Source organism: Euprymna scolopes, chromosome 12 (genome assembly GCF_053919585.1).
Source record: "Euprymna scolopes isolate OS-2025 chromosome 12, ASM5391958v1, whole genome shotgun sequence".
Lineage (NCBI taxonomy): Eukaryota > Metazoa > Mollusca > Cephalopoda > Sepiida > Sepiolidae > Euprymna > Euprymna scolopes.
In genome coordinates, this window is record NC_136493.1 from 124,110,814 (window position 1) to 124,135,879 (window position 25,066).

The following is a 25,066-nucleotide window of genomic DNA, read 5'->3' on the forward strand; positions in this document are numbered from 1 at the left end:
GATATTCAAATGAACATCGCCGAACATTATACCTTTTTTTTTTAAATTATTCCTTGTGATATCACTAACTATGGATTGTTAACATTAATTAACCTCCTTGAAAACCCGCAGAATAAAAAATCTCATAATAAATAATAAGTAGGAAATTGTTAATTAATAAAAAGTACCTCTAATTAAAAATTTGTGTTGTGTTAGATTCACAGGTTTTCATATGCAGTCCGTTTGAATTCTAAGTTATTTGTTCAAAAAATTAAAAAAAAAACAAAACATTTTATGATTGTTGGAAGGGGAAGGGGTACTTAACCATAGGAAAAACTTGTTTTTTCTTCTTTAAACCTTTTGTTAATTGGCTTGTAGAAATAACTAGGAGGGGAAAAATGTATCTCCCTAACCCTCTGTATTTGTCTATCTTTCTCTCTTTCCCCTATTTCTCTTCCATCCAGCCTATTTCTCTCTGGGCACACACGTACAGCTCTCTCTTATATAGATTCCTCAATGAATGCATCGGCATAAGGGAATTAATTACTTGAAAAAAGAAAATCAGTTATTTGTCTTTAGTTAGTAATTAAAATGGCTGGAAAACCTACTCTGCTCCTTCATGAAATCTGCATCAGTTTAGAGTCAAAGAATGAATAATCTTTTCTAAATTTTTTGTATATACATCTGGGGCAACGTCCATCAAGAAAATACCAACTTTGCGTGTGTTTGTTTTGTATTTTTTGTTGTTTTTGTTTGTTGTATATAATAGATTATTGCAAATAAATGGTTTTTCTTTGTTTTTGCTAGATTCGAAGATTAGAAAGTGCCTTTAAGGCCATGCTGAAACAAGCCACACCATACATTGATTCTCTGTCACGATGGGAAGATGTAAGTAGAATTTCTTTGATCATTTTCAGATTGGAATCAATCGTTTCACTTTGATACTTCTTTCATATATTTAAGCTTTTTATCTGCTTTTTATTTTTATTTTGTCTTGATCCCTCCTTCCTTGCCATTATATCTTGGTACTCCTCCTCTTTTAAATCTAATTTTTGATAATCTGTATACCTTTCACACTATGTCTATTCAGTTTTACCTGGGAGACTTTCTGTTTTTATTTATTTTTTTTCGTTTCACAGAGAAGAAACAAAATAAATTGAAATAAATATTAGGACATTTGTGAAATTTGAATAAATTTTATTAAGATATCATTTGTTTAGTAAATTGATTAAATGAAATTGTACTAAATTTCAACTTTATTTAAATGAGTTTTAATGAGTTTGCTTTTACTCCTGAAATCAAAAGTAAAAAAAAAAGAAAAAAATTGACCAGTGATTGCAAGAAAATTTTTGAATTTTTACTTATTTCGACGTGGCACATTTTTACTTCATTTTTTTATTCTTTTGATATTCAATTATAACGCATAAACACTGAATTTTGTTGGGAACCAATATTTGTAAAGAAAATGAAAATTGTATTTTGTCTCACAATACTTTGTTTATTTTAATATCCTTATATTTTAGAGTAAATTTTCTGCCTTAATATGTATAATTTATAGTTCCTATTTACAATGCCTCCCCACGAGACAGAGTTAGACACCAGGGTCGTTTTTTTAATGCGGAGAAAAGGAACAAAAATAAAAATTGTCTCAGTCGTGAAGGATTTCTCCTCCACTGACAGAGAACAAGAAATTGAAGTGCAGCATCTGAAGAACAGATACTACACTTTGATCTTGTTCCGAAGGCCAATTTACAGTTGCAAAACATTTATTACTGTTACTATGTCTGTTTATGAAGCGGCATGCTTGTTGTTGGTCATTTTGTGTTACAGCATATCAACTCTTTTAAGGCGGTTTAATGCCGAAGCTGGCAACTTTTTGAAAAGAGGCAAAGAAAAAGTAAAATAAATAAAAAAGTAACATCAGGAAGACAATATCTGCAAACAGCCTAATCTGGTAGCACCAGTGTGATATAATTAATATCAGCAGCAGCTAATATGAAGCATTAGTATTGTTTGTAAATAAGATAACTATTATTTCAAGTGACTTTAATTATGCAAGTTATATATAATTTGGGAATCTGAAAAAAAAAATGGTGTCATTTTTTTTTTTTTTTATAACACTGGCACATGTGTAGTAAAATAAAGTGTATTTCTTTGTTATTTTCTCATTCAATTAATATTTTGCCTTTCAGAATAAAACCTTACATTTGTTGGCATTTTTTAATTATATAAATCTTAGATTTCATGTGAAACTTGTTTGGTCTATTAGCAAGAGAAATTGTGATTTTAAAGAAAAAAAAAAACGATTTGTCATGTTGATACTGCCAGTAGTCAAGATAGATGACAGCAATGATGTATATATTTTATTTCTTGCTTCTCTCTCTTCATCTTAACCCCCCCCCCCATTCTCCTCTCAATCTCCTCTCCCTCTCCCATCTGTTAGCTATTACTCTCCCCTCCTCTATTGTCTCTCCCCCTTTTTATTTCTCTTCCCTTTTCTTCAATCCCTTTTACCACTTTCATTTATTATTTGCTCTCTCTCCTCTTCCTCCTATATATTACCTTCCTCTCCCTTTTCTATATTCCTTTCTCTCTTGCTTCACTATCGTTCTTCTTTCCTTCCTCTCTCTGTGCTTGCTCTCTTTCTTTCCCTTTTCCCTTCTTCCCCATCTTCCTCTCTCCATCATTTTCTCATCCTCTCGTTCCTCTTCCCCACCCTCTTCCTCTTTCTCACCCTCTTCCTCTTCTCCCTTTCTCTCTCTCCTCCTATATCTCATCTTCTTCCATTCGTCTCCCTCTTCTTATTCCTTTCAATCACCTCCTGCTTGCTTCCCTCCCTCTCTTTCTCTTTCCATCCTTTCCTCTCTTACCCCATTTTCCTCTTTTTCTCTCCCCAACTCTCAATTATTCTTTGTATAACCCTTTTCATCCCATCTTATTGATTCTTCCTTCCAATTCTAAACAAATTGCATTTGATAGGATAACCATCGATTGAAGCGACAACACCAAAGTGTTTATTTTTTTTAAATGGCTTGTCATTATCACATGATGTATTAAGCTCCACGGATGAGATAATCCGAGATGAGAATTCAAGCAATAAATGAAAATAAACCCTGGATGTAACGGTATCGATTTCTTTACAAACCAATTCTTTTCATTTTCTTTTTTTTTCTATATGAAAGGATTTATTTATTTCAAGCATCCAAAAAAAGCAAAAAAAAAACTTATTTCTACTGAGGATAGTCAAAAGTGCTGACATTTCAATACCATTGACTGGTGTTACCAGATCAGGCTGTCCAAAGATACAAGCTTCCTGATTTAAAATGTAGCAAACATTGATGTTGTTTTTTTTGTCTTTTCCCTTTGCAAAACTCCATGTTCTACAAAGTCAAAGACAAAAACCACTAAATCAAACACCATAAAATATTAAAAAATAAAAGAACTTGAAGATTAAAAACTTTTACCAAAATGACCGAATTTAACATGAAATAATCTGAAAAGAGTTGAAATGGCATAAAACCAAATCAATAGCATCCCTTTTAAAACAATACAATATTCAGTAGTTATGGATTTGACACCAAACCCATGTAAAATTATAATTTTAAATTAAGACTGATTTTCATAATTTCATAATTTCAACGTCTAAATTTTCATCCTCTTTCTTTGCCTCCTTTATCTTGTTCAGCATCCCACACGATGAAAAACGAAAATATAGAAAAATCTGTATTATTTGCATACTTATGATGGAAAGAAAATGTTGTACACCAAAAATAACATGAATTGAATGATTAGTTTTATTTTTATAAGCAAATTTTTGTTCAATGAGTTCCCATATTAAGAATGGCTTCCTAAAATTTTGTAAGTTTTAATTATTTGTAGTTATTTCCCTTGTTCCTCCAGCCTGTTTTCAAAAGGGTGTCGCAGTATCATTGCTGTTTTAGTCACAAAATTTGATTTTCTTATTTAAAAATAAAATTACTTGATCAATTTCCATATTTTCGGAGTATGATATTTTCTGACATAAGTACATATCTCAATCAGATTTTTCTTTATTTTTGTTCTTTTCATATAGGAGAAACTCTGGACGAGCACCATGAAATGTTTTCCAATTCATGTTTCTGTTTAAATTAAAGTTGAAATCTTTTTTTTTTTCATGCCATATTTCTGCTTCTATATTTAGGTACGTGTCCGGTTAGAAAAAGAAGGTGCTTTTGAGGCGATAACCTTAGAATCAGAAAGGATTCGACTCTTCAAAGAATTCCAGGTTGCTGTTCTTGAACAATGTTCCCATCACCACTCGAAAAAGAAAAAATCCAAGAAACACAAAATCAAACGGTCCAGATCAAGATCCAGATCAGTAAGTGGAATTGCTATTCAGCTTCCTCATCTCTCACAGAATAACCTTGTCGTGAAATTAAATGATGACATCATAGTTTTTTTCTAATCAAGGTTTTAGAATTGCTTTAGATGTCACGTATTAGGAATCTTACATTGATGATCATTAAGTCGCACGGTTCGTACAAGTTTGAAAAGTCTTTGAATTTTGACTTCCTTGAAAAGGCCTCATATATATTAATAGGATAGCGTGTGTGTTATTCATTTTTTGTGTCGCTCTTACATCCGAGTGACTGTCATTTAATTTGTTACAAACTTCCATTTCTTGTAATGAATGATTTTACCAAGAATTCTGAAGTTTTGGTGTTGTTTTTGATTTTGATTATAGCTGATGGCACTCAATAAAAAATTTTCCAAGAATTCTTCGTAAGTTTTGGTTTTGGTTTCTATTATAGCTAATGGCACTTAAGTCAATCATTTTCTAATAAATAATTTTTCCAAGTATTCTACATAAATTTTGGTTTTGATTATAGCTGAAGGAACTCAAGTTATATATATATATATTTCTTTATAAGTTTCAGTTTGGATTAAAACTGATACACCCAAGTCATATGGATATATTTTTTTATTTTTGAAATAACAATTTTATAATATGCAAGACTTTATAGGAAATTGACTCTATAATAATATATACAAAATCTGCATGAATTAAAATATCATATTTAAACGTATTTTATGATCAGGCTATGCTAGGTTTCCTTTCTAACTTAGATAAATACTTTTGCAGTTTTAACAACTGAGCTACAATAATATTAGAGCATAAATATTGAAAATAAAATTGAAATAGATAGTTCTGAAAATACATTGTATTATTGTGGATACAAGAGTTTTATCACAAAACTATCTGATGTTTTTCATATATTAACATTGGGTAGTTTTGTGATAAAGGAACGTAACTCTTGTATCCACAATACCGGAAATACAAAATTTAAAAGTAAAATGAACACAGTATAGACCAATCTACTATGGGGAAAATAACATTTAATTGGAGTTGGTTGGCCAAATATAAGTTGGTCAGGGATTGTAAGTATGATTCTTGACAGGCATATTGTTTTCTATGTAAATGAAAATGACTTTTCCTGTTTATTAATTTTTTGGCTTTATTATATCACTGTTTATATATCAAATTTTGTTTTGAAAATTTGAAATTTGTCTAGATCTTGAAAAACTATGACAACTCTTGAAAAGTCTTTGAAAATGGACATTGAAAATCTGTACGAACCCTGTGTTGACTAGTGTGAATTTTGACAAAGGTCATATTAGGTCCATTATAACTCAGATCTATGAAACCATTGTTCCCAGGGTTGAATGAAAGATGCATGACGTAAATTTGAGATTGGAGGGGGGGCAGAGGTCAAATGTTTTTGATCAGTCTCTGTGGGACTCTGCACATAAGACACTGTCAATAATGTAGAATAATCTAAGTGGAATGTGACCTAGATGTTCTCTGTCTGTGTGTTTCAGTTTGAAAGTTAATAAGTAAATAATTAGCAAAGTGAACATTAGTCTCTTTCTCTTCTGAGTCGATTCTCTCCAAATAAAATGTTGAAGAAAACTCTGAATATTTAGTGTTATTTTCTTCATGAAAAATTGCAGAAAGTGTATGAAAGGTCAGCACATATAAACATCCATATGTGTATAAATACTAGTTATTGAAAATGTTTATTTTGTAATTGAAATAAATCTAATGTTTAATTTTTTAATTGTAAATTTAAAATTTCCATGTCTTTAATAAACTAATATGTAATAATAAAAATAATTTTTAGCTTATGTTATAATGAAAAAGAGAATTTCAATGTGAAATAAAGATGAAGTCAATGCTATATTTATAGAAATAAAAAAAGAACAACTAGTTGAGCCATGGAAAAGCAAATTATATTAATGACAGCACAATTATGAATTTCTTTTGGAAGAAAAGTTTTATTCAATTTTCAGTTCATAGAATAAGAGATTAAAAAAAAATATAAATTTGATTACTAGCAAATACATATTCAAAAAAGAAAATATTGCAAAAAATTGCATCTTGACAAATATGTTTAAAAACAAGGAAAGTATTGCATCTTAGCAAAGAATTTAATCTAAAAACAAATAAAAAATTTACTTCTTGGCAAAGATATTAATCTAAAAACAAATAAAATTTGCTTCTTGGCAAAGATGTTAGTATAAAAACAAATAAAAAATTTACTTCTTGGCAAAGATATTAATACAAATAAAAAAATATATTTTAGTAAATATGTTAATCTTACTAACATCACCAATTTTGAGTTGAGTGAAAAATTAAAATAACAGAAAATTTAATTACGTCTCAGCTGAAAATTCCAAACTAATTAAAAATTTATTCAGAAATAATTCCCCTTAAAAACCAAAAATAAAGAAAAATCTGTATGATGTATATACCCGTGACGAAATGAAAATATCATATTCCAAAAATTATGTAGGGGCAGCTGTGCATGTAGTTACGAGGCAAGTGTCGCACAATCTCCAACCACACCTCTCTTGAATCAATGGAAGGTAGAAGTTCAGGATGACTGTAAAAAGTGCTGAGATAAGTGGAGAGCACATACAACACCTGGAAGTCCCAAATGGTCACCCCTTTAGTATTGACCAGGTTCAATGTTGCTTAACTTCTGTGATCCAGCAGAACCCGATATGTCCATGTGATAATGCCATATTTTTTAAATAAGAAAATGAAATTTTATGAGTATCAGAGGAGTAACTGTCTTATGCACCATTTTGAAAACAGTTTTATGAAACAAAGGGAGATAACTCAGCAATAATTCATACTTCCTAAATTTGTGTTAATGCCTCTGAATTCCCATTAATCACTTAAAAATGATTTTTTTATAAAAATAAAATTACTTAATTTACATGATTTTTCGAATATGACATTTTTGTTTCATCAGGAGTGCATACATCATATTTCTTTATTTTTAAGGGAAATTCTTGGCGAGAACTACACATTTTAAACAAATGTTATTTTATGATCACTTATATAACTAACATGTTTAAGAAAAAATAAGAATTGACTATTTCCTACACAATGATTATCTGATGACGGACCAGGTTCGCCTGTTGAATTTTTTTGTTATGAATGTGTGTGAATTTCAGTTGTGTACTGAACCTCAACTCATTACTTTGCAGTCAGAATCGGACGATGATTTGTCATCTCGTCACAAACTGAAGAAAAAAAAGAAGTCTCGATCAGCATCACGGTCACCGAGTTATATGTCTGAATCAGGTCAGTATATTTTTTTCTTTTTTTTTTTTGACAATTTCATTCATTCTAATTACAGAAAGATGTTTAAGCACTACACAAATCCGATTTTACTGATTTTTTTTTTTTTAAATTTTTATTTTTTAAACAAAAATTGCTCCCAACAAGACATGAAGCCATTTTTTGTAAGGAGCTAAAAATAAAGAAAATACTTCAAGGTGAAAAACTAGCCAACGATAAATGTGACATGGATAGATTCTGACCCAGAAAACAGCAATTCTTCCCCCTTTGTCAGAAACAGCTCATGGAATGTAAGGACTAAAGGACAGAATTTAAAAAAAACTATCAGAATGTAAAGAATCTCAAAGGAGATACGTTTTATTTATAACTTCAAGGGTTTTACAGTAATGCTGGTCAGTTTGAAATACAATATGGGCATCAGAAGAGGGTGATCCCCCGTTAAAAATGCCACCCATGGAGTCATTTGTTTTTTTCTATAATTCAACAAACAGTGATTGATCATAATTCACATTGACCAGAAGACTCCTTTTTCATTAGCTATTACATCGAGCTATAGGGGAGTGCATTTTTCAGGACTACTCCACTCCTAACCTTATAATACTGAATAGTTAGCAAGGAGGCATCAGGTTTTGAGTCTTTGGTATTCCTTGACCGAAAATTGAATCCTCGTTTCCCGGCCCTTTATTGAACATTTTTACACGTCTTACAATAGATTGGTAAAATCAGATACAGACCAAGTTCTAAACTAATTGGCTGTTGTATATATGTTTATGAATTTATACTTATTGGTACAATATGAGTCTACAGTTTTCTGACAGCTATGATAACAACTTGTGTTCAGTTAATCATATACAACAAATCTACAACGGATTTGTGCTTCAACATTAAATAACCAGAAACTAGTTTGATGTGGCATAAAAAAAATTCTAGCAACAGATTCATGTTTTAATAGCAAAGTTAATAATATTATGAATGAAAGATTCTTATTTTTTTAAAAAACTTTTTTCTCAAGTATATGCATGGGGAATATTATTTTCTGTTAATTTAGATTACTAAATTATTTCTTACTATACCAAAATCATTAGTGTTGGGCCGATTAATCGGGAATTGGAAAAATCTTAACTTTTTACGGTATTGGAATACAAAAAAAAAATGATGCCGATTTTCTGATTTTTTTTTTTTTTTTTTTTTTTTTTTTTTTTTTTTTTTTTTTTTAATAATTTAATAATTTAATTTCTCTTTGCTGGGTATTAATGATAAAATGAAAATTTTTATTGATTTGAAACCAGTAAAACTAACATCAATACCCCCCCCCCCCCATGTAATTTTATGTTTTCGAAATATATATGCACATATTACATTTCAAAAGAAATACATTGAGGCAATTGCCAAAACTGCTGCAAGGAAGATGGGCTCTTTCTATCGTGCTGGAAGGCTACTCATACCTGGGAGTATCCTATGCATCTGGGCCGGTGCATCTGCCACTAGTCTCTCGCTCGTGGACAGGATTCCAAAAAGAGTTGTCAACCTGATAAGTTCTGAACTATCAGTTAAGCTCTAGCCTCTGTCCCATCTCCAAAATGTGGCACCCTTGTGCTTGTTTTACAAGTATTGCAATGGCAAGTGCTCTGACAAACTCTGAGTACTTTACCCCCCCCCCCGACAACAACCTTGAAGTAGTATTTAACAAAATTTTTTTTTCACTCACTACATCAAGTGGCTTCATGCCTTGTCTGAAGCAACTTTCATTTAAAAAAAAAAAACTAACCTCATCTCAAAGATAAGGTAAAATTTGAGAGGAGTGAACCTTTTAAGACTGAAAGATACCATACTGCAACCCGACAACAAAGTCACTGTCCGACTGATTGTCGAAGATGTATCCACAATTTGTATAAAACTTTAATTATTTTTCAGATTGTAAATGATATTTTCTTGTCTCAATTAGTTGTTAATAACAAGAGAAATACCATCAAAATAATAGAAAGATAAATAATATTTTAGGTTAAAATCAAGTGATGTGCTCGTCGGGCATTGTTAAATTACTTAATATTCAAATCTGTATTACTCTGCTAACCCCAGCACTGCTTTTAGGATGTCTCTATCATTGGCTTGAAACAATATCAGTTAAAAGGAGTAACCTTTGCTTGACTGTAAAATTATTTTTAGGTTCTCTTTCAAGGAGTATCCATTGTTTCTAGCGATGGTCCCCCCTCACCAATCTTTTACAAAAAACACCCGTCTAGCTGAATCCACGGTCAAAAACTTTCCCCACTCTTTATCTATGCCTAAATCAAAACGTAGATTCCATGAACAAAGCTTCTTTCTTGGAACTGCACGCCTGTGGAACTGTTCTGTCTGCCTGCTTCCCTCCTGACTACAACTTGGATGTCTTCAAGTCCATCGTAAACAAATTCCTGATGAACCGCCCCCTTAAGTAAACACTCTAAAATATCCACACTAACGTACTGTACTTACAATAACCCTTATCCCTGAGTGGCTTCCGGGCCTTGATAAGTGGTGACCACCTTGGAAAAAAAAAAAAAAAAAGAAAAAAAAAGGAATTCAACACAATTAAAAATTTAAAGTTTGAATAAAATGATTTTGTGTATTCCTTTTCTTTTCAGAATATTAAATTCAAAATATACATTTAAAAAAACTTTTGTGTTTAATTTTAAAGGAAGGTTACATTTATTATATATAGTGGGAGGTACCCGTCGTTGCCCAGGTGTTTGGAGGTGTGTGTTGCGGAGGGGGGGGGGTTAGATCAAAACAACCCTGTTAAAAAAAAACAAAAAAACGTTGGCCATGTGTTTGGAGGTGTAAAAGGAAAAAAAAGTTTTCGTAGGAAGGTAGGCTTGAACCCTGAAGCCTTGACGCGAAGGTGGAAACGAAATGGAAAAAAACCCTGCGACCTAACCATCTTGGCCATGAGGGGAGAGGAAGTGATAAGTGTCTTGTTAACGTTTATACTGAAAAGCGTAACAAAAACATGGCGATCGAAAAAAAATCTCGAAAATAGCGCATAAAAGTCGTGCAAATTAAAAATAGATGCGAACCCCGGTCATAACTTGTAGATATTTATAAATTTATATATATATATATATAAATTATTTAATTGCAATTGTTTATCTATTTCATACTTTTAATTGAATATTTATTGATGCATTTTATTTTAATTTTTGAAAACAAAAAAAAAATAACTGGGCAACTCGTCATGAATTGTGTCAACATTGGTTCATTGTATATTTGTATGTGTGTGTAGTACTCTTAACCAATTATGAAGGTAAATAGATATTTTTAAGTACATTTATATATTGGTAGTTTATACAGCATGTATGTATTTGGATTATCTTGACTACTGTTCTCATCTTGAATATTATTATTCTCACAATGTTTCGCTCAGTGTAACCTTCCAACGTTTTTCTGTTGTATCTTTTTGAACTCAGAAATCTGCACAGAATTTCAAACAGAATCCTTTATTTAATCCACAGAGTTAGCATGCTCTTGTTTTGTCAGTTATGACCTGGTAGAAGTTTTCAGTAATTCGTAATTGTATTCTTCGTATTGCCTGCACTGAAGATTAACCCTTCAAATGCTGGAAGAGTGTTATGTAGAACTTAACTTTACTTAGCAGGGCTCTACATTGTGAGTAAAACAGTTGCATTTGCGAGTGATTTTTCAAAAGTGTCGACTAGAAATAATGAAACGCTTATCTTTTGGCGATTGTATTTCTTTCATTGACAATTTTCCAAAGCTCACTACTGAATGAAAAATATCTTTTCAACTTTTTTTTTTTTTCATAAAACAAACAAAATTAAATTATTTAAACAATAAAAGTTTAATAGACTAATATACTCTTTTTTTTATGTTTTAACGAAGGCTGTTTAAAAAAAATATCTAAAGAAATTAGAATGTTTATACCTTCAAGTATCAACATAAAATTTGTTGTATATTTAGAATTACACTTATAAAAAAAAAAAAACACAGAAAAATCTTTGATTTATATACTCGTCACAGAACTAAGATGTCATATTCTAAAAATCATGTGGGTTTGGCTAGTAACTTTTCTATTTGGCTAGTAAACGAAAATATTTAGTTGTCAAAGGATAACTAAAGATAAGTTTGTCCGTAGAACCTGCTTAGTACATTATCCGTTATGACACAAGGACAGTGCAAGGGTGATACTAAGAATACAGTTCTGAATTATTTAAGACTTTTACCTAGTCACGTTCACAATTTTTTTGTGTAAATTATTGTTTGATAGAAAATTCCAGAGTTTGACAAGATACACATGAAGAAGGTTAGACGTTACTTTGACAAGAATGTTGTGCGGATAACATGCAAGATGAAAACAGTAGTTCAAATAATATAAATTATCAATCCTCATCTCAAAAATTCAGAAAGTTATATCAAATTGTATAATTATTTACATGATTCCCATTTCATATATAAAAAAAAATGAACCTTTTTTCCTCATGATCTGTATAGTGAAATTGATTTCATGAATATATTAAAGATGAATTGCAAACGTACTGTCTTTACAGTGATTTGGATTCAGATTTTAAATTATAAAAAATTGTTTTAATAAATTCCCTTCCTCTCATCACTTATCTCATTCAGTATGTAGACAATCAACTAATCAGGATCATCAGTTTTTATTATGTTTACGTTGTTGAAATATTTTTGTTTTCGTAATTGTTGTATCTGTATATTAAGCCTTTAACATTTTTTCTATGCATGAAGTTGTATTTGTAACAAACAAAAATAACTAACGGTTTTAAATAGTAATAAAAAAAAAACACCATTAAGTGTAATGTTTTCGAAAAAAAACAAAAACATTGGTACTTATTTAGAATTTCCCTTTATCTACAAAAAAAAAACAGAAGAAAAATCTGTGTACATACTTGTGACAGAAAAAAAAAAATTGTACACCCAAATCATGTAAATTGAGTTTCATTTTTTAACTCAGAAAATGAAATTTTATGGCTAAACTACAAGATGCAATCTTGTGACGCCATCTTGAAAACAGGTTGAAGAAACAAGGGCGATAACTGGTGAATTTTGTGTCTCTGCTGGCAACATTTTATCTCTAGTACTCAAATTAGGACACAATGAAGGATCACCTTTCTCAACCAATTACTTTTAAAGCAAAAATTTCACTGGTTTTACCATGTATGCTGTAACGCAAAAGAGTTCATTCATAAATCAATAGTTCCAGAATCCCTCCAAGATTCGTGAAGATGCCTGAGAGGCCAATTGAAGAATTAGTTACACGCCATCAAAGCTGGCATTGGACATAGTTCTGATCATCAGGTTTACAGTGTTTGCTGCTGATCCTGGAATTGACTGCTCATCACTATCTTGGGTGTTACAGACTGTCACACGTGGGCTGCATTCATCTGAAGCGCTGTGTATTCTACAGGAGGAACAAGCTCAACCCATACTGTGTTAATCTCACATCAAGTCAAGCTTTAATAAATTTGTTAGATAAACTGATTTCCCAGTTGATGGATTAATGCAGGCTCTTATGCTTAATTGTAGAATTGTCAAGAAAGAAATATATAAATATGATGCCATAATAGATAAATATTAGTTACCGAAAGTCATTCTTTATGATTTGCTTCATTTGAATTGTTCGGATTACTGTTCTCATCTTGAGTGTTATTTGCACAATGTTTCGGCTGATGTTTATCTTGACAACGGTTTTTATTGGTGAATGGTGGAAAGAATAGTTTTATTCTTTTTTTCATACCATTAGCCAGATACACCCGAAGAAGGTCAGCGATTACATCAGCTGAAATGATAGATATATACATAGATACAACAGCCAAAATGAGAACAGTAGTCTGAACTGTCCTTTAAATAGTACATATTATCAATCCTTATTTCAAAGAATTCAGAAGCATCCTTTTTGATGTTTATAATAAAAATTAAAAAAAAATGTTTTTGTTTTAGTTACATGTTATTTTTAAAAAAAAAATTTTTTTTTTTTTTTTTTTTTTGCTGAAAAATATTTGGGGGGAAAAAAGTTAATTATTAAAAAAAAAATTTTAAATAATTTTCTTTATTTTGTTTGCTTGCAATTTTTACTTATTAATCTAAAAAATATTGCTGCAATAAGTAAGAGTATTTTCATTGCAGTTTGGCATAATTGATTTAATTTTAATGATTACTTTAACGTTGGTGTACAATTATGATTTAAAAATTTTCAAGTAAAGAAGCCACATAGTAACAACAATCTTATATACTGCGAAAAAGTTGGGATCTTGTCTCCATGTACATAGGTAATGACATGGTTAAAGATATTTGAAAGAGATCATTTATGCCATTAAAAACGATGAAGCAACAAAAAGATGACGTCATCCATTAAAATGGAGCATGGATGACCCATGACCCTTGAAAAGTACCATAACTCCAATTCTGATCTCCATGTTATATTAATATAAAATTCTTACATAATTTTATATTAAAGTCAAATCACGTGATTTGCATATATGTAAGCATGTTTTAAAGCTAAGTATTGAGCTTTTTATTTTGTGATTGATACTCTATCCCTTCAGGAATCATTTTGATGTATATAATTTTAATTTATACTGATATTTCTTCTCTCTCTTTCTATATATGTGTGTGTGTGCGTGTATATATATATATATATATATATATATATATATATACATACACACACACACGATTGATGAATGGTGGTTGAACCATAAAACAATATTTGCTTTTAAGATTTTTTTTACAATTATTTGAAAATATTGAAGAATACATAATATTAAAAACATTTGTTTATGCTTCAGCCACTCATCTAAATATATCTTGAATATGTGGCATATCAAACTGCCCTATTTCTGTGTGCATATATGTATATATAAGAGCAAATAGTTAATAAAGCATGTTAAAAAAACTTTGAAAAAGAGTTAAAAACATATTTAATTTGAAAAGGAAACACTTAATAAGTGGATAGTCCTTAATCCGCGGAGTTTCAAAGAAATACTTTCCTTCTCATCAGAGGGTAGGAATTAGCAAAATGCAGGATCGGATTTTGCATACAAAAGTATTTGATGAAACTGCAAGTAAGTCAAAAATCTTATTTGATAACAAAAAGTGAAGCATAGTGAATAGGGTGAAGAAAAAGGTGATTCTACGTGAATGGATAGTCTGGTGAAATGTAAAGTATCCAATGACAGTAAGATCCAAAAAAGTAAATCAAAGAAAGGTAGTTAAATTTCCATTCGCACAAGTAAAATCCAAGGAAATCACGTAATTGGAAGATGGCCCAAAATAATCCAAAAGGCCGAAATCCGTGGAATAATTCACAAATAGGTACAAGGAAAAGGGTAAGAATTCAAATAATATTATTAAAAGAAAAATAAGATATGCGTTATCTCGGCTGCCAAGACATGGTGTAATTAAGAAAAATGGATGAAGAAGAGAGAAAAAAAATAAAAGATTGAATGGTGATAGAATTAAATATAAAATAGAAAAGCAAATGTCAAAACGACCCAGACAAGACGATGTTAAAAGGCACCAAAAATATAGGGCAAAAAAGAGGTCAACTGAAAGGTACAGGTTGTTACTTAAGAAAATATCAGAAGTTATTAAAAGACACTAAAAAAAAAAAATTTAAGGGGAGAGGATGGCCAGTATCTGAAATTCCGGATAAAGCAAGCAAGTAAGTATGTAAATGCATATATAAAATGTAAGTAAATATATATAGGATATGAAAGTGTAGGTAGATTGATATATTTGATAGATAGGAATATTTAAACACCAAAACGGAAATTGCAGATTAAAAAAAAAAAACAGCCAAACAAAGAAGAAATAAAGAATTAAAATAAAGGATTATCAAGTTAAAGTATTAAGAATGTATGTAGAAGAAACGACAATGTTAAAGAAAATTATATATATCTGACTGGTTAAAGTAATAGCTATGTAATTTCAAAATTACCATAATTAAATTTGGTCTTATGTTTACAGAAAGAGATCAGTTCGTTTTTAGAATTTATTATATTGTTACTTTGAGGGGAAGTAATTATAGTTATAGCTTCAGTTGTGCAGAGGCGACGTGACTTAGAGCCTGACTTAACTTTTTTATGATAGTCCATTTGAGTGAGAAGGGAGTATTATTAGAATTAAGTTTTTTAATTAAAGTGGTTAGAGAAGTTCCTTGGTTATTATTAGAATTATGGTTGTTAAAAGAAGAAATGTGGTTTGATATTCTTTTCTTAATTAATGTTTAACTAGCGCCGATATATGTATGTATTTTATTAAAAGCTAATTTGCTGATTTGTATTAGGGAAATAGTTTGAATTTTGTTCATTGTGTTCAACAAAGGGTGGGACAATGATAGTACGACGACTGTTTTGGAGGGGATAATAAGTGTTGTTAATGTTAGGATGGCTGTTAGGAGAAATATTCTCATTAATATTATTATTATTGCTAGTTGTATGATTGTAAATGGAGGGGCTGCTTGAGTGGTATATTGGATTAGTAACTATGTCAGATGGAGGATGGGAAGAAGGAAGACAAAATATTAGTATTTGTTATAGGAGGATTGAGTGGGACCCCTATATTTTTAGCACCTTTTAACGTCGTCTTGTTCTGGGTTATTTTGACATTTGCTTTTCTATTTTATATTTAATTCTATCACCATTCAATCTCTTCTGCTTCACTCATTTTTTCTCTCTTCTTCATCCATTTTTTAAGAATTTAAGATGGATTTTATTTAATTTAATAACAATTTTGAATATGTGTTATCAACACATATTCAATTCTTAGTCATAAATTTAAATAACATATGAGGAAAAAAAACTTGCAAGATTTTGACAATAATTACGAATACTCACACTGACCAATAAATTAATGAAAATATCTTTAGATTAGACGTGATCGTAGCAAAATTTTCTTTAAATCATAACTTTTATTCTTGTACGTTTTTTTTTCTACAAGATCAATTTGAATTTTATACGTAATCAGACTTATTTTCCTTTTATTATCCCTTGTTCGATATGCATGTATCTTGAGCATCACCTCCTAATCAAAAGAGAATAAAATTCAATTACAAGATCAAACTCAAGACAAGCAGCACTATTCAACAGCACCCACCCCCATCCCTGGCCCCCAAATGAATGATGTCTAAGCCATTTTTGAAATGTGTTTTTCTCTGTTGACTGGTGATCCTGTGCAGTTCTAGGAGGTCCACCCTCTTGGACTTAACTTTCTGTCTTTGAGAAGGAGTTAGTTTATTGGTTATTGCCTGAAGCACTCCTCCAGAGGAATGCCAACTGGACTGCCCGGACATATTTTGTGGGCCAGAGTGCTCTTCCTCTATGGCACTAGCTCTACAATCCCATTTTCCAACCCTTGTGTCACATCTTCCCCATGAAAGGGAAATAAATATATTTAACAGTTTTAGTAACTTGAAAGAACTTCAGTTTATCAAAGGAACGCTTATGCTGGGTTTCCAAGCGTGTTGATATTTTGTATGCAACATGATTTTTGTTTAATCTGCCGTTTGTTTGATCTTTTTAAATCTGTCTTTCATTACTCTTAGTTCTCATCTTTAAGTTCACTTTTATTTACATTATTTGCTCTTCCTCGCTCCTAAAATATACAGCATAATTATGTGGACACACCAGTTCCTTTTACATCACTGATGTTAAACCTGGTCATTACTAACTGGGTTATCCTTTACAGAACAGCACGTACTGTGTGTATTCTCTACTTATCTAACTATTGTTTCTAGTCATCTAGTTTTCCCTTTGAAATTAAAGTCAGGCAGTGCCGATTTATGATAAGTGTAGTTGCTCTTTAATTACATGCGCAGTTACCCTTACAGGGGCTACCTATTATCTCTTCGAACTTAATAGAAGCCATATAAAGCTCCTTCTAAAACATGTACAGATGAGGTGTGCATGATGACAAGCAAACACAATAACATTTCACTGAGTTTTTTTTTTTTACAAAGGAGTAACCATAACCACTTATCAAGGCCAAGAGGCCACTCGAGGATAAGAGTTAATGTATAATAGTGTGAAAATATAGTAATCGTTAGTAGTGGAAGTTTGGTAAAATGAATTACTAAAGGGGGCGGCTCATCAAGAACTTGTTCATGTTGAACTTGAAGACGACCATATTGTAGTCAGTTGGAAAGCAGCAAAATAGAACAAAGTTTCATTGGCAGCAGTTCTAACGAAGCAGCTTTGTTCAGGGAATCTATTTTTGGCACAGCTAACGAGTGAGGGAAATTATTGATAGTGGTTTCAGTCAGGATGGGAAATATAGATTGGAGCTCAGACGAGCATTTGCCATAAAAATAATAAGGCAGAGACAGGCTCGCAATGTCTCTTCTGTGAGAAAAAGTTGCAGGGAAGAGAAAAGGGCATCCCTCACTAAGGTACGAAACTCTGTCAAAGCAGGATAAGATCTTTCTTGCAGCTCCTGCCCAGATGTGGCAACAGTACTCCATCCTTGGACATACTTGGCTCTTATATAGGTAGAGAATTGCATCAGCAGTGAGATATCTATTGGAGCGGTAAAACAATCCCACCATTTTTCCAGCAACCTTGGTAACGGATTTGATTATGTGTTCCATCTCAGATCAGTAGTAAAGGTCAGACTCAGAAGCTTGTCAAAACATGGAGCCTTTCCGAGATGAGAGCCATTCATTATGCCAGGCAGGGATCAGTGTTGATGATGTAAAGATAGAAGCTTGGTTTTAGATTAAAATTTACCACCTACCTGTTTTTCTATTGCAATACGTGTTCAAGATCAGAGGAGATAGAATCTGAGAGAATTTAATCGTTTATGGCCTCTGAAGTGTTTTCTTAGATGGTAATGTCATGAGTATAAATGTCTACGAATGATCTTAGGATGTGATTTGGGAGATCATTGATGTAGATCAGGAAGAGGGTCTCCAGCATTAATGCTGTTAGCTTCTGATTTTTGCCAATCAAATACTATTTTTATGAACCTATCAAGAGAAAATAATTTAATACTTGAAAAGACATTTCCAGCTATACCATAGCTGGAGATTTTGTGGAATAAACCTTTATGCCATACCCTATCATACGCCTTTGATCTGTTGAGCAATTGCCCTAGAAAGGAAGCCTCCAACAAGAGATATAACTGTTAGCACATCTGCTGTAGATCTAGCAGGATGGAAACCATATTGTATGTCACTGAGGAGGTTATTTTTGCTGAGGTGGTTGACTGCTTCTCTATTTAACACAGATTCCAGCAACTTATGACTCCCAGGAGACACTGAGCATACAACTCTCTCGCATTCTTTATTACTCTTTTACAGTGGTTGCTGGCAGTCTTGAGGTTGGCTTTAATCTCTACATCTATTACATTGGAAACAATGAAAATAGTGATTTCTATGCACAATGGCAGCACATTCTGGAGAGAATCATGGCTGGCTGTTTTTGCTGGAATTTTTTGGAGGGTATGAAGCGATCTATACCTGCAATTAACTATTCCGTAGGTCTGATACTATAGAGGTCACACTCCTTTTAGACATGGAACGCAGAAGTAGATCTGATATAAATGTATGGAAGCTATCCCAGTCAGCCATAGAGTATCCATATACTGTATGATGAAGCGGTATGTCAGAGGACTTATTACATTTTGTTTTTATCTTAACTGAGACAACCGAGTGGTCGGAAGATTCCAGTGAAGACAGAATGGAGGATGAACATAGCTCGAGGCAAATTGTGAGGAAAAGATCTTGGAGACTTGTATATTGATTATCAGTGTCGGACCCACAGTTAGATTGGCGGACAATCTGAGTGAGGTCATAAGCAATGGAGAAATCGTGACAGAACATCCTATCATCATCTGTCTTGTGTCTTTCAAAAAATTCAAGGCATAGTTATTAAGAAAAGTGCGAATGGGCAAACAGACAAGGGCGAATTTACAGGTCCACCTTCCTTTTGTCGGGGGGACCAAAAAATGATAATAAGTATTCTACTTAATATAAGTTCAATTGACCTGCTTAGGGTAAAAAACGGTGATAGGTTCCCTTCTCACCAACTGAAATAAAGAAAGAATTCAGCTGCTAAAGTTAACGTATGTAATTATTGAGCAACTCAGCTGTTTTCTTCGAATCATTTCTGACTTGACGAATGGAAATTGTCTACTCCTTTTGCTAACATTTGATGCTAGGTGGCACATTTATTAGTATGACTGTTTGAAAAGTATACTGAAAAGGAATGGTGTCAGCATTTTTTTTTTTTTTTGTTTTGCAAAAGAATGTGGGCACACATTGATTCAAAATTAGAGAATGCGTTTATTTTTAGGAAAATAGCAAATGAATCACAAACCGCAGATTGACAACAAAAAATTCCAATAATAAAATTTTACAGTCGTATTTATTGGGAGAGGAAGTATATAAGGAAAAACTATTGGGTAAATAAATTAATACATAACTGAAAGAAATACAGACTTTAAAATAATTTTTTTCTGGTTACCAAAATTCAATTACCAAGGTTTATGTAGTCCTCGTATGAGATTTCAGTTTCTTGTACATAAAATGCATTCAATTCAACCTTTGAGTTCTCTAACTTCTTTTTTTTTTAATGGATGTGTGGCATTTTTAAGGAATTGCAGCATTTACTGCAGATTACTTGGAAACCATTAATTTCTGGGGATATGCAGTGTGATATTCTGTTTCCTTATACAAAAATACACATATAGGACAAATTTCATTGCTTAATCTTGTGTTTTAACAAAGATATAGCATTTTTACTAAAATGTAGGGTAAAAATGTGACAAGGCACATGATCTTACACCTTATCCTCGAATGGCCTCTGGGCCTTGATAAGTAGGGATGCCTATGTAAAAATAAAAAAAAAGGGAAAAATATCCAAATGTACAAAAAAATAATCGTAATTCCTTATTTTCAGTCAGATTTAAAAAAAATTTAAAAAGATACTTTCTTTGATTATCAAGCTCTTTGTATGTTACCTAATTTTCTTTTTATCTTTTTATCTTTTTTCTTCTCCTGTCTCTCTAGACGACCCAGAAATGGAAAGAGTATCCAAGAGACACAAAAAGAAGTCGAAAAAGAAAAAGCATTTCTCCAGAGTAAGTAATGGATGGCATGAACGCTACTAGACATTTTGGTTGCACCTTGACTGCTTCTCCCAACGCTTTAATCTCCAGTGTTTCCACACTGTTGTTATATACGACCACTGTTATTAATAAATTCCTTTTTAATATGCACCTCTCTTTCTCAACTCCATTATAAAAATAGACATGAATCTATTTATACAATTTTTTTTTTTTTCCAAACTCATACTTGAAGAATGATGGAAAAATATTCTCTTCTCTGTAATTACCTTTTTACGGCATTAAAAATTTCATGAAAAACCATCACTACAATTTTAATCTCTTTTTACCGTTCTGAAGTTTCGTTTTGAATTTCCGGTCGTTACTTTTGTTACCTGTTCTGTTTTTTTTGGATGAAAAATCTGAGATTTTTCTCACCATTTCGACCTAAAATGTTGCTTTTTAATTATTAGCTTTTTTTATGTTTATCTCATAACTCATCAACAGACCCCCCCCCCCCTTTATTTTTTTCTATTGCGTTTATGAAAGATCTATATTTCCAAAACTATTTACAATCAGTGGAATTTTTATGTTGTAAAGAAAATTTGTGTGTAATTTCCGTTTTGATTCCATTTTATTATTGCAAATTTTCCTTTGTATATATTGATATGTGGTTCTTTCTGTCCATCTCCTTCTTTCTCTTACTCCCTCGTCTTCTAAGCTTTTGTGGTGCCCAATTATGTGTTTTCTCTTTTGCGTGTATTTTTCTGTATTGTGTTTTGTGTTTTTGTTGTTTATTTTCAGGTTTTAACATTTGCCAGTTGTTACTTCACTGGTAAAATGATTAACGAAGTTAGCAAACTCATATAGTTTTTTTTTTTTTTTTTTAACAATGTATTGCATCAGGATTTTACTATTTAAGTCCAACAAAACTAATAGCGCTGTCTGATTCTGTTTGTGTGATATTTAGGCACATTTAAGCAACCTGGGATTCTTATTTAGATGGATTGGTATGCTTTTTTTTTTTCTTTTTTTTTTTTTTTAGATACTAAAAAAATTATTGCTAAAAAACAAACAAAAGAATTTTTTTTTCCCCATAAGATTTAGGGAGAATATAAAAATAAATGAGTCTAATATAAAAAGAAAAAGAAAACATGTTCCTTTTAAGTTAACCCCCCCCCCCAAAAAAAAAAAACACTGTCATAAAAAGCAAAGAAAAAACATTTTCAATTTAAAAAAAAGCAAGCAAATGTATATATATTTTTTTATATTTGATTCATATATTTTTTTCAAAAATTCCTTCCCCAGTCTAAAAAACAAAAACACTTTGTTTTTTTACAAATATTTTTTAGCAGATAAAAAAACAGCATTCCAGTCGATCTAAATTTAAATCTGTTACTTTTTGTTGTTCTTGACATAAGAATCCCAGGTTGCTTGAATGACGTACTGAAATATCACATGAATAGATCATTAGCAGGAGCAGTTGTCGTGCAAATAACAAAACGATATTGCACCATATATTTTGCATAATGTAATAGTGTTGCATCATCGATCACTATATGAGTTTGAATGACAAAATATTTTCACACTGTCAATTTAGGAACCATTAATGTATCGTGTGTAAAGGTTAAAAAAATAGATTTAAAAAAAAAATCTCGATTTCAGACACATGAAGGAGTTTAAAATGAAATGTGTTGCAGATATAAGCCTACAATAAACACCTTTTGTGAATTGAAGAAAAAAAAGAAGCAAACTTTTAAAGTCAAGCAAAAATGTCTGCTAGATTTGATTGTTTCATTCAGTTCTTTATTGCTACATATACTTTTCCAAAAGATCGAAATATGCCGAGTCATTTTATGTGTGTACATAAATTATCACCTTTTATATATATTTCAATACATGAAAGCAACACCATGGTGAATGATGGTCTATCTGATGACGCTGACTTTACACATTTTAAAACAAATTCTTTCAAAACCATTTTGTCCCTTCAATAAAAACAGTACAACTTTAAATGTATTTATTTCAAAAAGTGAGTTTTGTTTTATGGATTTGAAGATATTTAATGTATAATTATGTTTACCATAAGTGATTAATTAAAAAAAATTTTTTTATTGCATTTTCAACCCAAACAAGGCATGGTGCCACTTTAATGTAGGGGCTACTATCTGGGACACAATTACAGGGATACTATGTAGGGAGTTGAGAAGCAAGATGTCTGTTTACATTACACTTCAACTTCTGCATTTAAGTACAGTTGGGGAAGCAGGAACCCAGAAGGGAATTTCAAAGTCTAGCAGTTCTGGAGAAGAAACTGTTAGAGTAGAAGGCTTTCTGGCACCTGAGGATCTCTACTGTGTAAGGGTGGGACTTTGCTGCTTGTCGTGGTTTACGTCAAGGGGAGACAAAGACTTGTAGTTCGTCGGAGCATATACCATTAAAATACTTGTAAAACAGGCAGAGGGATGCAACATTTCGTCGATGAGAGAGAGGTTGAAGCCTAGCTGGCAGTTCAGGACCTATTAGGTTGGTGACTCTCTTTTGAACGCTGTCCAGAAGTGAGAGATTAGTGGCAGATACACTAGCCCAAATGTGACAACAATACTCCATACATGGGTGAATGGTGGCCTTATAGAGCTATGGGATACTTTCAGTCATAAGTAACTTTCTAGCACGGTAAGAGCCCACCTTCCTCGCAGCAGCCGTGGCAATGCCCCCATATATCTCTTCCAACTCATGTTCCCTGTGCACGTAAGCCAAGAAGTTTGAATGAAGTACTTTCAGGTAATTTATCATTAGCCAAAGCTATTGATGGTTGAAAACGGTTTCTTGTAATTATTAAAGAAAACAAGCTTAGTCATATCAGGAGTAATAACCCTCCACCCCCACCCCCACCCCCATCCCACGTATACCTGCCATTCATACCATTTATATCATATTGTTTTGACATACGCCCATCGATGACAACTTGGATTCTTCTCTTAAGAAAGATTTTATGTTAAGTATTCGTCTAGTAATACCATAGGATCTGATTTTCCTGAAAAGATCCTTGTGCCCTACCTTGTCAAAAGCCTTAGATATATCTAGGCCTACTGCCCTACTTTTCCCTGCTTTATCCAGTGCATGGTATATATGTTCAGAGGTTACAGTTAGGATATCTGCAGTAGAACGGGCTTGCCCAAATCCATATTGTTGATTGGACAGAAGTTAAGCAACTGTAAGGTGGTGGATTAGAGTTTGATTAATTATGGACTCAAATATTTTAATGAAAAGAGGGAGGAGGCTAATGGGACAATAATTTTATGGGTCAGTTCTTTCGACAGAATTTTTGTAAACTGATACCACAGAAGCAGTTTTTTTTTGTGGTCAGGAAAGCAAGATTGGTTAAAGCATTTGTTGAAAAGTTTGGAGAGAACTGGAGCAACCTTAGTGGAGCATTTTTTTAATAGTACAACCGAGATGCGATCAGGTTCACATACTTTTGAGGTGTCTAGATTTTTTCTATCATGCACTTTCAGATCATCTAATGTGGTTTCTGTTCACAAAGGAAAATCAGGGAGGGAGTGATTTGCTGGGTTCAATGTGGAGTTTAAGGCAAACTAACTGGCAAGCATGTCTTGGTTGGCCTTCAAGCGACCTCATGATTGTTGGATAGTGAACGAATTGTTGATTGCCTGTTATCTGCTATACTGTTGTAAATTTTTCCAGAAATCATGAGTTCATAATTTCTGCGCTTCAATATGTGGTATCTGGTGGTTTTGGTGTATTCTCTCTTAGCTGTCGCTGTTTCTTTCTTGCAATTACTTCTAGCTTCTATAAACTTTGTCTGTTTGTACTGGACTTATGTCAGATAAATCTGTGGTGTGCATGCTTTCATTTGAGCAATGGCAACTTCACAAGTAGAAGTAAACCATTGAGGAGAGTCGGTTTTGTTATAGAACTTCCATGTGAGATCATGCGCTTCAATTGCTACTTTGAACCATTTGGTGGTCTAATTTGCGCTTTGTTCTGCAGGAAGAGAAAAGTTATTTCCTCGGGGGTATTTCTGATGTCATTCATGATGGCTTCCCAGTCAGCTTTCTTATAGTACCTTGTCGTTTTAACCCTAAACTTTCAACCCATAGCTCTTCAGCTTTGGGTTAAGAGTTAAAGGTTTTTTTCTACCATTATTACTTGATGATCAGCATTTCCGATTGGACTATGAGCATTTGTTTACACAATCCTTGGGAACTGTGGTCAGAAGTTGATTTAGAAGTGAGGCTTGTTGATCTTGTCAATCTGGGAGACAGGAGGTCAGAAATGTAACTCTGTGATAGGGAATGAGATGTAGAGAAACTGTGTTATTCTACCAGCTGCATCTGATTAAGTGTAGAAACCAAGCTAGTTACTGTGATGGACATC

General features: G+C 32.2%; 1 protein-coding gene across 13 annotated transcripts in view; it reads left to right on the forward strand.

The window, feature by feature from the left end:
* LOC145291467 (pre-mRNA-processing factor 40 homolog A-like) overlaps window positions 1–25,066 on the forward strand; it is a 180,780-nt gene that overhangs the window by 116,415 nt on the left and 39,299 nt on the right. For 6 of the 13 annotated variants that reach the window (XR_013869422.1, XM_080137335.1, XM_080137330.1 and 3 more), the window contains 4 exons: window positions 787–867; window positions 4,160–4,336; window positions 7,516–7,612; window positions 20,631–20,701. Coding sequence is in view for 12 of the 13 variants with exons in the window: in XM_080137335.1 (XP_079993461.1) it covers window positions 787–867; window positions 4,160–4,336; window positions 7,516–7,612; window positions 20,631–20,701 (426 nt within the window). In the remaining variant the exon portion in view is untranslated. Of the gene's footprint in view, window positions 1–786; window positions 868–4,159; window positions 4,337–7,515; window positions 7,613–15,112; window positions 15,359–20,630; window positions 20,702–25,066 lie in introns of those variants that run through there. The other 7 variants (XM_080137333.1, XM_080137326.1, XM_080137325.1 and 4 more) reach the window with 5 other exon arrangements.